We start from the raw sequence: 17,446 nt of genomic DNA on the forward strand, positions 1-17,446 counted from the left end.
CTCTCTCTCTCTCTCTCTCTCTCTCTCTCTCTCTCTCTCTCGTGTTCGTGATTTTCTTCTCTTTCTCTAAGACATAGCGAGCTCTTTCTCTGTTACTTTAATGGCGAGCACCACTAAGAAGGTCGAAAAGGTTCGCCAAATCGTTCGACTGAAACAAGTGATGAAGCGTTGGAAGGCAATGAGCCTTAGATGCCGATCAGAACTCTCTGTCCCAGAATTGGATTCCAACTCCGGTTCCTCTCGCCATATTCCTGCCGGTTTCCTTGCCGTCTACGTTGGACCAGAGCGGAAGCGGTTCGTGATCCTAACCCGTTTCCTCAACCTCCCGGTCTTCATTTCTCTGCTCCAGAAAGCCGAAGAGGAATTCGGGTATCAGTCCCATGGAGGCCTCGTTTTGCCTTGCGAAGTGGGCTTTTTAAAAGAACTTCTGAAAGCTCTTGAGAAGGATGAACAAAGCTTCAAGAAGTTGGAGTTGGATGAGTTCTTGAAGATGTTCTCTGAAGTGGGTCTTGATTCCTGTAAGCAAAGGAACAACTCTTCCAGTGGATTTACTCCCCTGTTGCAGAAAGCTAGGGTTTGATGATGATGAACAACTCTTGCGATGGAATACACCCTTGTTGCAGAAACCTAAGGTTTGATGATGATCTTGGTTCTAGTTTAATCCCCATCCCCCTTCCTTTTTCACTCGGATGGTCTTCCATGGTGGTGGGTTCGTTTAGGATTAGGGAGGGATAAAAAGGATTGTAAAAGAAGCAATCTGAGATCTGGTAAGAGGGGTTTTTTTTTTTTTTTTTTTTTTTTGCACTTTTTCATTTTTGAACCATCCATGCCCCAAATCTTGAATGGTGGGTTTCAATGAGATGTTTAGCTGTTAAACTTTCTAGGGTTTTAGAGGATACCATATGATTCTACCAAAAAAACAAAAAATAAGAACAATGACGTTGAGGATTCTGTATCTCAGAAATTTAATTTTTATTTGCTAACTTTTTAGGTTATTCTGTATGTTTCGGAAAAAAATCGTTTGCAATTCTGATCTTGTATAATTCTGTGCAATACCACCTTCAGGCGGTGACACGTGTATTGATACCGATACAATGGTCCAGATCTGATTTAAATGCATTTTCACTGATTTAATGTTTTATTAGTTGTACCAGATCTGGACCATTGTATTGGTATCAATACACGTGTCACCGCCTGAAGGTGGTATTGCACGGAATTGTACGAGATCGGAATTGTAGACGATTTCAACCCGTATGTTTCCTCTCTCTCTCTCTCTCTCTCTCTCTCTCTCTCTCTCTCTAACAGATATCAGTTAGCCACAAATCTCGCACGCAAAATGTCTCTGCCACACGAGATAGCACACAACACCGAAAGCATATCTTGGTGGTGTCTTCATGGGATTCCCTACTTATTGTTATTTTTGTAGAAATGATTCTTTATTTGTTTTGTTGCAATGATTTATGATGTCTTTCTTTTAAATGAAATATCACAAAAGTTTTCACCTCGATTGTACCTTTCTCCGTTAATCAATTACTCTTTGCAATTTTTGTCCCCGGCCCCTTTTACCTCTCGAAAAAAATTCTCTCGGGGATGCAGCGGTGCGGCGAGCATCCGATGATCAGAACGATATCGGGGCACGTGTCGATGTCATCTCAACGATCCGATGCTTACCGCACCACCACACCGACGGCAGCCTTCATCTCTTGGATCAGGGTCATCTATAACACGCTTCAACTTGTACTGCAGATCTAAGTGCTGGGAGCCTTCAGACACAGCCCAAGGTTTGAATCTACAGCCCAAGATGCTCCTAGCCCTTGGATCTATGCTACGTCGTGTAGCACACTATAGAGGATCCGCACACCTTATATTCCATGCTTGTTGTTTCCTTTTAGTTGGGAGGCCAAATACTCTTAACTAATGCCCCCTTATGTTTTAAGCTTTAATGATGAGACAAGTGACATCTTAACTGTGGTTTGGTTGGGAGAAGCAGATTGATTAGATTTGAACTCTTTAATACAAGAGCTTTATCAACCCAAGTAAACTAATTCCATAAATAATAAAAATGATATTTTTTTTTTTGGGAGGGAGTTGAATTTCTTTAAATTATGGTTTGGGGCCTTGAGAAAATTTTTCATTTTTCAATCCCCGAAGTTAGGGGTGTCAATTTAAAACCAGAACTAAAAATTGAAGCCGAAACCATAGTTTTGATTATGAAAAGTTAAAAAAATTGGGTGTTCTGTTTTCATAGTGTTTTCCTTCATGTTTTTCAATGGTAGAGTAGTTGTTTTGCCAATTTTCTATGATTAGTCATGATCTTCGTGTTATGACCTTCAAAACCATGTTTTCAATGTTATTATCATTTGTTTTACCATCTTTTATAATATTTGTTTTCATTAGTTCATGAGTTTTACCATTGATTTAATCTAAAAATGGATTTTCTATGCTTGTTTGGGTCCTAGAGGCGTTTTAGTACATTTTCCATACTTTATTGTATAGGAATTCTCACTTTTATTTTGTCATATTTTCATCATTGATAATAGGGTTTTCATCATCTACAATGGTTCCTTAGCACAAATTTAGGTATCTTTATTATTATTATTTTTTTTCATGCATTTTTAGATTAGGATTTTTTGTCCTCATTTGTGGCATGTCACATTTTATGACTTGTTTTGTGTTTTCTACTTGTTTAAAGTCTATACTAATCTTTGTTGCAACTTCCTGTTTTGGCAAAAACTAACAAATGACGGAAAACTTTCCCTACACTTTCTCCATTATACGACCCAACTATGAATACCATATTGTATTTTAGATAATATAATATGCTATATTTTTGCAATAATATATACTAGACCCTTATATAGATATACTATATATATATATGTTAATATGGAATATAATTAGGGGAATTACGTAGATCTACTAGATATAAAAATATTTTACAACATTGATAGGTTAAAATTATGTTTTATATTACAACTTCCAATGTTAAAAAGATTTATCAAATCCCCATATCAATAAAAAAAGCTAAACAAGCTACCAAAATTACCCCCAACACCTCTCTCTCTCTCTCTCTCTCTCTCTCTCTCTCTCAAAGAAGGAACACCACTCCCTCCTCCCCTACAACCTAGCCCATGTCCCACCCTCCTCCCAATTGAACTCCTCTCTGATGAGGAGATCGCGCAATGACCCTTGCATGTGCGACCTAGCATTCTTCAATCCAATAGCTGGGAGACCTCAACCCAACTTCAAAAACCACTACCCCAATTTTCCCTACAACACTGCTACCTGATGCGAAAAAAATTGATCGGACGATCTTCCTTGCAGTTCCTGGTGCTTTGACCGACCTACACAAAAGAGATGACAGGGGAGAGTCGGGCTGACCCAACAAGGGACTCTCCGATGCCTAAGTCAGATGTTTCCAAAGCAGATGCTCAAGAGAGTTTTTTCAGTAAAAGAAGTGAGTGATCGATCCCCCATGATGGAGGCTTACCTTGGTATTTATAGGCTGCTGATGGAGGGCAAGTGGGAGATGATTGTGAAGAGTCTTGTTTAGGCATGGAGCCCTCATGGGGAGTGGCTCTGTGATTCTGGGAATATTCCAGGCCCTCTTATCTCGGAAAGGTCAACCGTGTGATGTCTATGATGACGTGTAGAGGATAGAGTCCTATCCTCCGGAATAGGGATTATGTTCCTTGAATGTAGGGGTGGACGAAAACACGTTTCTGGGCTCCTTGATTGTGTCAAGCCAACGTGACTAGTATCACGGCCTGATGGAGGTCGAGGTGGCAGCACGGCATGATGGAGGCCGAGGTAGCAATACAACCGGATGGAGGCCGAGGTAGCAGCGCGGTCGGATGAAGGCCGAGGTAGCAACACGGTCAGATGAAGGCCGAGGTGGCAGCACGGTATGATCGAGGCTGAGGTAGCAGCACGGTCGGATGAAGGCCGAGGTGGCAGCACGACATAATGGAAGTCGAGGTGATAGCATGACTTGATGGAGGCCAAGGTAGCAGCACGGCCTGATGGAGGCCGAAGTGACAACACGGCCTGATGGAGGCTGAGGTGGCAGCACGGCATGATGAGGCCGAGGCGGTAGGTCAGTCCTGTTCAGGTTTGCATGCATGCTTCAGCCGTGCTGAGGAAGGGGACATATTTTGCCTCATCACCAAAACCCCGCTCTAGTAGATCGAATCGACTTGCTAGAGCATTTAAATCGATGCTAAATGCGCTGCTTCACTTTCTCAGCCGAGGCTGCTCAATGGTTCGAGGATGTGGCTGTCGCTTGTTCGAAGGCAAAGGAGGAAAAGCGCCTTCATGGGGAGCCGCACAAGATCACAGGCCAACTGGAGGTTGAGAAGAAAATGGCCCGATCTGAGGAGGTCCGTGCCAATGATGTCGGGTTGATAACTAGAGAACTGGAACAGGAGGTTGCTAAGCAGCTCAATGCTAACAGCAACTTAAAGGAGAATGATGCTCTCTAGGATGAGTTGTCCGAGACTCAGGGCGCTCGCAAGGAGGAGGAGCTCGTAGCTAGGGTTGGCAAATTGGAAAGGCAACATTGGGCTGTGCTAGAGGCAAACGAGGTGGCTGAACCCCCTAGGCCGATCAGAAGTGGTTGGATGACGTGAACATTGATTCGTTTTAGGTTGGCTCGGATGATGCCATCTGGTTCATCCTGAGTAAGATGCCAGGCCACAATCTAACGGACTACGAGTAGCGCGTTCCTGTCCTTGCTACTTTGGTGCAGCTCTGCGGCTCGATCGATGTTGGTGAAGAGGTGATCCGACTTGAAGGATTTTCTTGTGCTGAGCTAGGACCTTGGATCCGCCCCCCGAGATTAGCCTTATATATATTTATATTTATGTAGATGTCTCCTTCGGTAGTGATGTACTTTCGTGGCTTTTTTCCCATTTTTGGTGAATGAAAAATATATTTTGATGTCTTCATCTCTCAGTATTCTTGTGCTTCTTTATTTATTTTCCTGTGCTTCGGGCACGGATCGAAATGAGTAACTTTTTGGAAGAATAAGGATAAGTACAGTTGTCTGAGTGTGGCCTTGAGGCGCTAAGCCTTGGACTAGCCATAGTGGTGCCGAGCTGGGGCTCAATCTTTTGGTATGCCTTACGTTAAGGTCTTTTGTGGTGCCGAGTCAGAACTGGGGCTTGCATGCTTTATAATGTAAGGTCTTGAGGTGCCAAGCCATGCTCAGACTTAAATGCCTTCATGCTTAAGGGCTTGAGGTGCCGAGCCGGGGCTCTGGCTTGAATACCTTAGTGCGTAAGGGCTTGAGGTGCCGAGTCAGGGCTCAGGCTTGCATGCCGTAGTTCGTAAGGCCTTTGAATTGCCAAACTAGGGTCTGGTCTTGTGTTGCCGAGCTTGAGCTCTGTCTTAGTTGCTGCTGAGCTGGGGTCCGGTCTTTGTGCCTTACTGGTTAAGGTCTTTGAGTCACCAAACTTGGGTCTGGTCTTGTGGTGCTGAGCTTGAGCTCGGTCTTAGTTGCTACCGAGCTAGGGCCCGGTCTTTGTGCCTTATTGGTTAAGGTCTTTGAGTCGCCAAACTTGGGTCTGGTCTCGTGGTGCCGAGCTTGAGCTCGGTCTTAGTTGCTACCGAGCTAGGGCCCGGTCTTTGTGCCTTATTGGTTAAGGTCTTTGAGTCACCAAACTTGGGTTTGGTCTCGTGGTGCCAAGCTTGAGCTCGGTCTTAGTTACTACCGAGCTAGGGCCCGGTCTTTGTGCCTTATTGGTTAAGGTCTATGAGTCGCCAAACTTGGGTTTGGTCTTGTGGTGTCAAGCTTGAGCTCGGTCTTTGTGCCTTACTGGTTAAGGTCTTTGAGTTGCCAAACTAGGGTCTGGTCTTGTCTTGCCGAGTTAGAGCTCTGTCTTAGATGCTGCTGAGCTGGGGCCCGATCTTCGTGCCTTACTGGTTAAGGTCTTTTGAGTCGCCAAACTAGGGTCTGGTCTTGTGGTGCCGAGCTGGAGCTCAGTCTTTATGCCTTAGTGGTTAAGGTCGTTGATGCCGACGAGCTGTACTCAGTCTTAGAAGAGTCAGATATTTGAGAGAAGCTTCATAGTATATTGATGTGTGGTATGCACTTGGGACAAATACCTTGCTTCGAAATAGAATATAATTTGCTTCGTGATAAAAATTGAATAACTAAGATATGGAAGCTAAGGTGCGGAAAGTATAAAATCTACAAGACTGACACCGAATCGATGGGATTTCAATACAATCTACCGATAACATTGTCTACTGATAAAAGTGTCTACTAGCCTCAGTGATTGGGACAGTAAGTAGCTGTTCAACTAGCTCGGCTCTGGTCAAGAGGCTTTCATCTTGGCAATCAATAATTTCTACCATACATGCTAGGCCCGAGCATGGTTTCTTGACAGGTTTTATGAAGTTGGCATAGCATTCCCAGGATTCCTTCTGGCTGGACTTACATTCCCCGACTCCATTGCTGGTTGGGAATTTGACCTTCATGTGCTTAGTAGACACAATCGCCCCAAGACCATTGAGACCAGGTCGGCCAAGGATTGCATTATAGGGTGAGGCAATCTTGGCAACTATAAAAGAGACCATGGTTGTAGCTGTTTGAACTCCTTGTCCGATGGTTACAGGCAAGTCAACAACTCCCTCTAGCTCTGCTGGTATGCCTAAAAATCCGTACAAGGGTCCTAGGGCTAGTTTTAAGGCCCCCATGCCAAGCCCCAATTTTACGAAAGCTTCGTATGATATGAGGTCAACGGAGGCTCCCGTGTCCACTAGGACCCTGTGGAAGGGGTGGTTGGCCACCACTAATTGAATCACGACAGCATCATTGTGAGGCCAGTTTAACTCTTCCAGATCTCTGTCAGAGAACGTAATGGGTGGATCTGTTCTGAGTGCTGTAACAGGTTGTTCTGTGATGCATACGAACCGCGCGTGTGCTTTGGATTTTCTGACTGATTCTACCGTGGGTCCACCCATGATTGTTAGGATGATTGGACCCATGGGCTGGTTGTCGTAAGTGTCAGCTCAGTCTGTGGCTGGGTCCTTGGATGGCTCAGGCTTATCTCGGCTTGGCATGGCATCATCCCTCCTTGGCTTGGGCCAGTTCCCACCATATTTTTGCTTCAAATACTGATTGAGGTATCCAGCCTTGATGAGCTCATCAATTTCCCTTTCCAGAGACTTGCAGTCTTCAGTGTCATATCCATGGTCTCGGTGGTATCGACAATACCGATTGGGGTTCCTCTCCTCTGGTTTAGCTGTCATTGGCCTGGGCCAGCAAAAGTACTTCTGATTTTGGATCTCTAAGAGCAGGTTTGTTCAGAAATGATCAAGTTCATACCACTCAGGTTCAGTTGTGTCAAGAGGCCGATCTGTTCTATTTTTCTTCGGCTCGCGAGAGTCGTCCCTAGGTCCCAAAGTCCTTTTCCTCTCCTTCTCTGCCTGATCACCGTCTCAATAGTTCGGGCATCGTTTTTGATAAGTCCAGGGCCAGAGACTGAACCAGATCAGGGTGTATTACCACGTTGCACAACGTGCTATACGCCACTCCTTCGGGTAGGTTTTTTACCTCTAGTGTCGCCTTGGTGAATCAGGCAAGGAACTCCCTTATAGTCTCCTTTGCTCCCTGCCTCATGTTCATCACGTTTTACGTAGTTTGCTTCTGCTTCATACTTGCTTGGAAACGTGTGAGGAACGCTCTCGTCAGCTCTTCATAGCTGTGGATGGACTGTGGCGGTAAGTTTGACATCCACACCAGCACAACTCCTTTTAATGAGGCTACGAAATCTCGGCAGAGAATGGCGTCTGACCTACTGTGAACCGCCATGGCCGAGCTGTAGTACAGCAGATGATCATAGGGATCTGTGGTACCGTCATATCTATTGAAGATGGGTATAACGAAATTTTAGGGCAGCTTGGCGTCTATCAGTTCGTCGGATAGTGCATTATGGGTCGGAGTTACAGCTATGTTGGCCTTGTGCCCTTGCCTCTGCATTCCTTCTATTCGCTCAGTGAGTCACTGGATGCGGCTCTCAAGGTCGTCTCTTCTCTCCTCGGCTCGACGATCCGGGGATCTGCGTGCCCCTTTGCCTCTTCTGGGGCTTCTTCCTCGGCCTTGGTGTCTTTGTCGTGGTGCGCCTCTGGTCGGCCTGATGGGCGAGCCCTGACTTGGGTGGGGTCGATCTTGCCGAGCTGGCCTCTGGTAGTTTTCTTGTTCTTCTCTGTGCGGACGTGCGCCTCTACTGAGTCTTTGAGGTGACAGTTGGCGTCTTCCTGTCCGGGGTGGGGATCTATGAGTATCATATGTCTCTGGGCTCCGGTGACGGTGATGCACGGAACGACGAGCTCTCCCATTCTGGGCATGGACGGGACCTTTCCTACACCCCTCAGTAAGAGAGCGGGGTGGTATCGAATGAACAGTGCATGAAATTCTGGCCGACCCCCTTCTTGCTGTTGATTGAGGGGTGACACTATTGTCAGGAGATTCATCGTTGAGATGTCTGCTCAGAACAGGCCTAGGTGGCTGAGCTAAACTAACGTGTGGCACTGGAAGTGCCGAGCTGAACTGACGTATGAAATCCCACACCAGTGCGTTTGTAGCTAATACCTACAGCTGCAAGCTCTGCATCTGCTCTTCCATGTTCGGGTGAGTTACCCGGGATGATGGGACATGGCGAGATAGCTGAGGGTTCTGCTCGCACTGATCCACCTCTCCTTGGGCAACTTGCGCATCAGGCCTGGTTTGCTGGGTCCTTGTGGAGGGGTCTCTGTTGGGACATTTTCCTACTCTGCCATTTGTAGTGAATGGGGACATCCAAGTGGTACTTCACGAGTGGATCTTACTCGCATTGTCGTTGAAGAAATGACCTTCTCACTCCTTAATTGCATTGGTCCAAGGTGACTTTTTGTAATAGTTTCCCATGGACAGCGCCAATCTGATGCAAAAAAAATTGACTGGACGATCTTCCCTATAGTTCCTGGTGCTTTGGCCGATCTGCACAAAAGAGATGACAGGGGAGAGCCCGCCTGACCCGACAGGGGACTCTCCGATGCCTAAGTCAGATCTTTCCATAGCAGATTCTCAAGAGAGCTTTTTCAGTAAAAGAAGTGAGTGACCGATCCCCCATGATGGAGGCTTACCTTGGTATTTATAGGCTGCTGATGGAGGGCAAGTGGGAGGCAATTGTGAAGAGTCCTGTTTAGGTGTGGAGTCCTCAAGGGGAGTGGCTCTGTGATTTTGAGAATATTCCATATTCCCCTCTTATCTCGGAAAGGCCAACCGTGTGATGTCTATGATGACGTGTAGAGGATAGAGTCCTGTCCCCCGGAATAGGGATTACATTCCTTGAATGTAGGGGTGGACGAAAACACGTTTCTGGCCTCCTTGACTGTGATGAGCCAAGGTGACTAGTATCACGGCCTGATGGAGGCCGAGGTAGTAGCACAGCATGATGGAGGCCGAGGTGGCAGCACAGTCGGATGGAGGCCGAGGTAGCAGCACGGTCGGATGAAGGTCGAGGTGATAGCATGGCAGGATGGAGGACGAGGTGGCAGCGCGGCATGATGGAGGCTAAGATAGAAGCACGGACAGATGAAGGCCGAGGTGGTAGCACGGTATGATGGAAGTCGAGGTGATAGCATGGCTTGATGGAGGCCGAGGTGGCAGAACGGCATGATGGAGGCCGAGGTGGTAGGTTAGTCCTGTTCAGGTTTGCATACACGCTTCAGCCGTGCTGAGGAAGGGGACATATTTTGCCTCATCACTACCCAATTCTGACAACTACCAACCTCTCCCTCATTTGTATCTATTAGTGCAAGATTATTCCTCTCAGCTAAAACCTACACAACACAGATTAGAAATTGGCCTGAAAAGAACTCCGGAAAGAAGGCCCGATGCCTAAGTCAGAGTTCTTTCAAGAATGGAAAAGCTCTACCATCTTTAGTTCTGTGATTAGAGTCTTACCTCTCTGCTCCGATACGTGCCCCTTTTATTTCAATTCCTCCCTTTCTCTCATTGGCTGGCCTGTCCCTTTCATGGTTGATATAGACTCTTTGTTGATTGGTGGTTGCTTTCCACTTGTGGCTGAGCTATCTTCGTAATGATTAACTTAACCATGGCTTATCCTGATCGTGGGCTGGTTAATAATTGTCTAGCCCTCATTGGTCAAGGAGCATGGATCAAAAGATGGTTATACTGACGTGGGCTCTCTCTTCATATGGTGTGGGATGCAAGTGCTTCTGGATCATAGTAATGGACGTTAATTCCTGGTATGGTCATATTTTGTACAATCGACCCTTATGGTCGGGTCTGTTTACTCCGAATATGGCGCTTGGCGACCAATGACTATAGGTCATGGTACGACGTATTTATTCTGGTACATCATATGTCCACCCCCCCAATCCCTTGCGTTCCTAGAACAAGGGACTTGAGGGAGTACCAAAGAATCATCCTCTTCACTGTAAGGCCCGTCTGTTCTTATGCCATCCTATGTCGGTTACATATAATAAATGCTTTTCTCAATGAATGGGCATGATTAACATCTCGAACTCATGCTCTGTGGCAGTGAGATGGGTGTGATGGGGTACGTGTCACTACACTGTTGGATATCCGTTCTACTATTTGGATTTATGTAATCTTACCATCTGAGCCATTGGGATATCCTCATCCTAGGGTCATAATTGCATTGGGGTAGTTTTGTGCTTTCCTTGGGGTTTTGAGATCCTGTTTCTTTCCCACTCGAGAGATGAACATGCTTATTTATAAAAGTTCAAAGGCCCCTGCGTAACGAAAAAAAATTGTCTGCAATTCGGATCTGGTACAATTCCGTGAAATACCACCTTCAGGGGTGACACGTGTATTGATACCAATGCAATGGTCCTGATCTGATTTAAATGACTCTTCACAGGGCGTAACCATACATGTTGCTTGCTTCATTCCAGTTGCGGTGGTCTCTCTCTCTTCATTTGCTATTTTTTCTGGTAGTAGCTTTCGTTAGTGCCCTTTTCTCTGAAATCCCTATCTCTATATATCTGGTAAGTTATTCTTCCTTTTCTTTTTGTAAATTTTGTTCATTCTGGGATTTTCTTTTTCATGGGTTCTAGAACAACGTCTGAGTCCGGGGGTAGGTCTGAATCTATTACTAGGATCCCTTATGTCCTCACCCCTCGTAGTGGCAGTAGTAGTTCTCGTCGGACTCCTGTCAAGAAGGCTGTCCCCTCAAAAAAGGGTCACGACGAGATTACTTTTTGTTATAACAGGAGTGATCTTACGATCGCCAGGTTTAGTCTAGGGTTTCTCCTGCAGATTTGGAGAAGTATTGTAGTACTTACTATATCTCAGATTCTGTGAAGTTTTGGGTTCCTAACGTGGGGGAGAGGGCTAACAGTGCCAGAGAAGGAGAAATATGTCTATATGAGCATGCCCTCAATGGTCTTCGTCTTCCTTTAGCTCCATTTGCTTGCCAAATATTAAGGCATTATGGTATTGTCCCTTCTCAGTTAGTCCCAAACTCATGGAAGAGCCTTTTGGGTTTTTATGTTCACCTGAAGGATTGAAAAGAGAGCCCACTCTTCGATTATTCATCAGTGTATATTCTCTTTCTGGTCATAACAACTTCCCGGGGTGGTTTTACTTTAGGCATCGTAGTATGATGCATCAGATTATCAATTTTTTACCGACCTCAATCCCTCGGTGGAAGGATAGCTTAATCTTTATGCGACCTTCCCACCCTTATGAGATATCGACCAGATGGTCGTTGGTGAACACGGGTAAGGCAAACAAGAAGTCCACTCTCTGGGATGATGAAGAGGAGGTCTTGACGTTGTTGACTAAGCTTGTTCGGGTAGTCTTTGCTTCTCAGCTGTCTAAAGACTAATACTCGTTGAGGTATGGTTTGAGTCCGGGTAAGCCCTTCCATCAGTTGTTGTTGGTCTGGGTTTTCTGTTTTTATAATTTTTGCCAATGACCTCACTTTCTTATACGTATTTTTGATAGCTCCCATGGATCGCAATTACATGATTCACATCCTCACCGATCTTGATGTGGAAGAGGGTATTGATGAAAGGGATGGAAATGATCCTTCCAATGGTCTAGGAGACTACCTTGAGGTCGAGCATGAAGAACACCCTATTGGGGAACTTCCTCCTTAACATACTATAGCTGAGTCATCCAAGGATGGCCTTCCACTTGCTGTTAGAGTCGAGAGGAAGCACAAAAGAGAAGAGGAAATTATTGCCCAGGAGGAGTATGTTACTTCCTGTTAGATCAAACACCAAGAAATACAAAAAATAAAGAGACAATAGATCCAAACGACACAGAGATTTAACGAGGTTCACACACCAGGGTGGTGTGCTACATCCTTGAGTGAAGAAGAAGATGTTTCACTATGCAGAAGAGAGATTAGATCCAACCAGTGGCGAGAAAACTTGCCTTGAAACCTTAGCTCGAAAAACCCCAAATTACAATGACTTTCTCAACAAGAAATAGTACAATATATATACTCTAAGTCGCGGGTCGACCCATCAGGTCGCGGTCGATCCGGTCTAACCATGCCGCGGGTGCTATGCCCCCGCACTCCCATACGAGATCAGTGATGGGCTCCAGGCTTGGGCCTATTAGCCTAACTCCTCTGCTTCCATCACAGATCTCAGAAAAACTTTCCATTAGGGTCGCCACCAAAATATGTCGGATCAGGTCAATCTTCAAAACGGGTCAAGAATTCGAGACAAACTTAACAAATCTCCACCTTGGCTTGAATTCTCCTCCAACAAATAAAAAAATAGATAATATCTTCATCTTCTCCAATAGCCCTCCAAAGGGCTGAACTCAAACATGGCAAACACCAAGTAAGTTCAAGCAATACTCGAACTTACCAACACACAAAGGCTTAGTCAACATATCAGCTTGATTGTCTTCAGTACCAATCTTCAACACTTGAATATTACCTTGAGCAATTATCTCTTTTATGAAATGATACCAAACATCAATGTGCTTTGTCCTCTCATGATACATTAGATCTTTTATCAAATGAATAACACTCTGGCTATCACAATGGACAACAATCACCCCATGATCCATGTTGAGTTCTCCCAACAAACCTATAAGCTAAATAGCTTCTTTAATTGCCTCAGTCGCTGTTATATACTCTGCTTCAGTAGTAGATAATGCAACTGTAGCCTGTAAAGTAGCTTTGCAACTAACCGTATGTCCTCCAAGAGTAAATACATAGCCTGTGAGTGACCTCCTCTTGTCAAGATCACTTGCATAATCTGAATCAACATAACCAGATAAATTATCACCATTCCTCCCAAACTCCAAACAAACACCAAAGGTCCCTTTCAAGTACGTAAGTATCCACTTCATTGCTTCCCAATGAGCTTTACCTTGACATAACAAATATCTACTCACCACATTGACAGCTTGTGAAATGTCAGGACGAGTGCAAACCATAGCATACATAATGGAGCCAACTGCACTAGAGTATGAAACACGTGACATGTACTCCACCTCTTCATCTGTCTTAGGTGATAGAGCAGTTGAAAGTCTAAAATGAGTTGCAAGAGGAGTAGTTATAGGTTTGGCATATTTCATGCCAAAATGATTCAATACCTTCTCAGTGTACTTCTGTTGAGATAGCCACAACTTCCCTGCTTTTCTATCCCTCTTGATCTCCATACCAAGGATCTTCCTTGTTGCCCCCAAATCTTTCATCTCAAATTCAGAACTTAGTTGTTCCTTCAACTTGTTGACCTCATTTCTATCTTTTGCTGTAATCAACATATCATCAACATAAAGCAACAAATATATGAATGACCCATCAGAGAGCTTTCTGAAATAAACACAACAGTCATATTGACACCTGGAGTATCCAAAACTAGCCATAACTGAATCAAACCTTTTATTCCACTGTCTAGGAGACTGTTTCAAACCATATAGGGAGTTCTTCAACAAGCACTCATGGTCCTCCTTACCTTCAATAACAAACCCTTTAGGTTGATGCATATAAATCTGTTCTTCTAGTTCACCATGCAAGAATGCTGTTTTCACATCAAGTTGCTCCAACTCCAAATCATACATAGCAACTAAAGCAAGTAGGACACGAATAGAACTATGCTTAATAACAAGTGAGAAAACATTATTAAAATCAATTCCTTGTACATGACTGTAGCCCTTTGCATCCAAACATGCCTTGTACCTAGCATCTTCAACACCTGAGGCAGATTCCTTCTTCTTGAAGACCTATTTGCAACCAATAATTTTTTTCCCTGTTCTAGGCTTGACAAGCTCCCAAGTTTGATTTTTATGAAGAGATTCCATCACCTCATTCATGGCAATCAACCATTTTGTAGAAACAATTGAAGTAACAACTTCAGAATATGTTGCAGACTCACTATTTTCAATTGTATCTGCAACAGACAATTCATAAGCAACAAATTCAGCATGCTCATACTTTTATGGTTGTCTAATATTCCTCCTTAGTCTATCCTTGGCAATGTTGTACCGCTCTTTTTCTTGATTCTCCTGAGTATCATCTCCTTTAGTAAAAATAGGCATCTGAACTGAAGTAGATTGTGCTTTGTTTGAAGATGAACCAGCAATTTTAAGCCCCACCTTCTCTCTATTTTTTTCTTGGCCTTCATCATAATGAACATGAGCTTCTTTCCTAGGATGCAACATAGCAGATTCATCAAAAGTAACATCTTTTCTAATAAGAAATTTTGGAGACTTTGGATCAGGACACCACAACCTGTATCCTTTCACTCCAGATCCATACCTAAGAAAAATGCATTTCTTAGCCCTAGGATCCAACTTCCTTTCATTTACTTATGCATAAGCAGGACATCCAAATACTTTTAAATTTGAGTAGTCTGTAGGTTTACCTCACCAAACTTCTTCTGGAGTCTTACACTCAATAGCTGTACAAGGAGATCGATTCACCAACAAAGTTGCTGTGTTAACTGCTTCTGCCCAAAACTCCTTGCCTAATCCTGCATTTAATAACTTACACCTCGCATTTTCTAACAAGGTTATATTTATACGCTCTTCCACTCCATTCTGCTGGGGTGTTTTAACAACTGTATGGTGTCTTGCAATACATTCAATTTTGCAGAACTCATTAAAGTCACCTTCACAAAACTCTAGGCCATTATCGATTCTCAGCCTTTTAATTTTTTTCCCAGTCTGCTTCTCAAGAAAACTCTTCCATTGTTTGAAAGTGACAAATACTTCATTTTTGTGCTTCAAGAAATAGACCCAAACCTTCCTAGAGGAATCATCAATGAAAGTAAGTAAGTACCTTGCACTAGCCCCCTTTGAAGCAACCCTGGAGGGCCCCCATAGGTCTGAATGAATGTAGTCCAAATTTTCCTTGGTCCTATGAATATCAGTACTAAAATTGACTCTTTTCTGCTTCCCAAACACATAATGCTCACAGAACTCCATTGCTCTTGTACTCTGACCACACAACAACCCCCTTTTACTTAATGATGTCATCCCTCTTTCACTCATATGGCCTAACCTCATGTGCCATAAATTTGTGACATTTGATTCAGACATAGATGATGAAGTTGCTACTACAGACCCAATAACTGTAGTACCCTGCAATACATACAAACTGCCAACCTTGATTCCTTTCATCAATAAGAGAACACCCTTACTGATCTTCATGACTCCACATTCAACTATATACTTGCACCCATTTGAATCAAGAGTGCCTAAACTGATGAGATTCTTCTTCAAATCAGGGACATTCCTAACATTAGACAAGGTTCTGACAATGCCATCATACATCTTGATATTGATCGTTTCTATTCCAATAGTCTTATAAGAAGCATAATTTTCCATCAACACAACTCCACCTCAAACTGATTCATATGTAGAGAACCATTCACAATTGGGATACATATGTTAGGAACAACTAGAGTCAAGAATCCATTTATCCTATGATCTAACTTTGTCATCAGTCACCAAAAACATATCAGACTCACTTTCACCTTCAGCAATACTAGCTTCTGCAGAATCATCTCTTTTCTATTGATTTTGAGCACCACCACCTACTTTCTGCTTATTTAAAAGCTTATAGCATTCAGATTTAATATGCTCATTTTTCTTACAGTAATTGCAAGTCAAATTCTTGTGCTTAGATTTTGATCTAGCCTTCTTTTTGTCACCATCTGAACCCCTTTCATTCGTTCTCCCTCTAGCTACCAAACCAACACCATCAGATTTATTAGTAGACATTAACTCATCATCAATCTTCTGCTTACTTTGCATATTCATTTTGACATCCTCAATAGAGATTGTCTCTCTACCATAAATCATGGTATCCCTAAAATGCTTATAAGATGAAGGTAGAGAACATAACAATAATAAGGCCAAATCTTCATCGTCTATTTTAGCATCTATCATTTTCAAATTTTTAACAATAGAATTGAACTTAGGTATGTGGGATTTAATAATTTTGAGCTCAAATCTTAGTACATCACTATGTTGCCCCACTTCCATGGGCTGCACTCTAAGGATGCATACCTATTCCTTAGGGAATTTGAAGAGGTATGTGTTCTAATTAAAGTCCAACATCTTTCTGATGATGCTATTAAGCTTAGGTTCATCACTTTTGCATTAAAAGACCAAGCTAAGAAGTGGTTGTATGAGTTACCCACAAATTCCATAACCCCATGGGAGAAATTCACAGTTGTCTTCCTTAAGAATTTTTTCCCAACGCACAAGACCAATAAGCTTAGAAGTGATATCCTTCAGTTTTCGTAAAATTTTAGTGAGTCATTTTCCAAACTTATAGAGAGATTCAAGCATCTACTCTAAGAAAGCCCTCATCATGGCCTAGACTTATGCCTTTTATGTCCAATAATTTATGAGGGTATTAATTACCCAACTAAAAAAATGATAAAGTCTATGTGCCCTGAGGGATTCACATCCTTTACAGATGAAGGAAAGGCATGGAAATTCTTACTTGACTTAGCTGACAAAACCCGTGAGTGGGAATCAACCCAAGAAAGTGAAAGAACCATAGAAGGAAAAGAATATTTTGTGGATGGGTTAGTAGCCAAGGAAGCCCACTTAGATAGCCTTATCAAAAGGATTGAGGCTATTGTTCCTAGAGAGCCATCATCAGTCAATATAGTTAAGATGTGCAATTGGAGCCAGTCCCCTAGACATGTTATGGAAGAATGCCCCAACACCTCTGGGGGCACTTCCAATGAAAGTCTGAATGCCTTATATTAGAATAATCCATATAGTAACGCCTATAATCCAAGATGGAGAAATCACCCAAATTTCTCCTGGAACCAGGGCAACTAAGTAAGGCCTTCCAATTTCCATAGTCAAGGTCAATCTGGACCCCAAAGGCCTCCCTTTGGACAACAACCTTTTGCCCCAACTACTTTTCTGGAGCCAAATGTAGGACCTCAGGCTAGTTTTCCTAGGCCCCCTCTCCTATCA

The 17,446-nt window shown here is 43.5% G+C and overlaps 1 protein-coding gene and 1 non-coding gene across 2 annotated transcripts; one reads left to right on the top strand and one right to left on the bottom strand.

The window, feature by feature from the left end:
- Positions 1-8: 8 nt before the first annotated feature.
- LOC122072057 (auxin-responsive protein SAUR50-like) lies at positions 9-995 on the top strand. The gene has a single exon (XM_042636597.1). It carries the CDS (start codon positions 101-103, stop codon positions 578-580), a length of 480 nt encoding a protein of 159 aa, XP_042492531.1. The 5' UTR covers positions 9-100; the 3' UTR covers positions 581-995.
- Positions 996-16,723: 15,728 nt separating this feature from the next.
- LOC122072472 lies at positions 16,724-16,830 on the bottom strand. The gene has a single exon (XR_006138486.1). It is a non-coding gene; the product is annotated as a small nucleolar RNA R71 (small nucleolar RNA).
- Positions 16,831-17,446: the final 616 nt, after the last annotated feature.

Source organism: Macadamia integrifolia, chromosome 2, assembly GCF_013358625.1.
Source record: "Macadamia integrifolia cultivar HAES 741 chromosome 2, SCU_Mint_v3, whole genome shotgun sequence".
NCBI lineage: Eukaryota > Viridiplantae > Streptophyta > Magnoliopsida > Proteales > Proteaceae > Macadamia > Macadamia integrifolia.

Excerpts from the sequence above, each read along its gene's own strand:
- LOC122072057 (XM_042636597.1), top strand. The coding sequence starts at position 101 with ATGGCGAGCACCACTAAGAAGGTCGAAAAGGTTCGCCAAATCGTTCGA.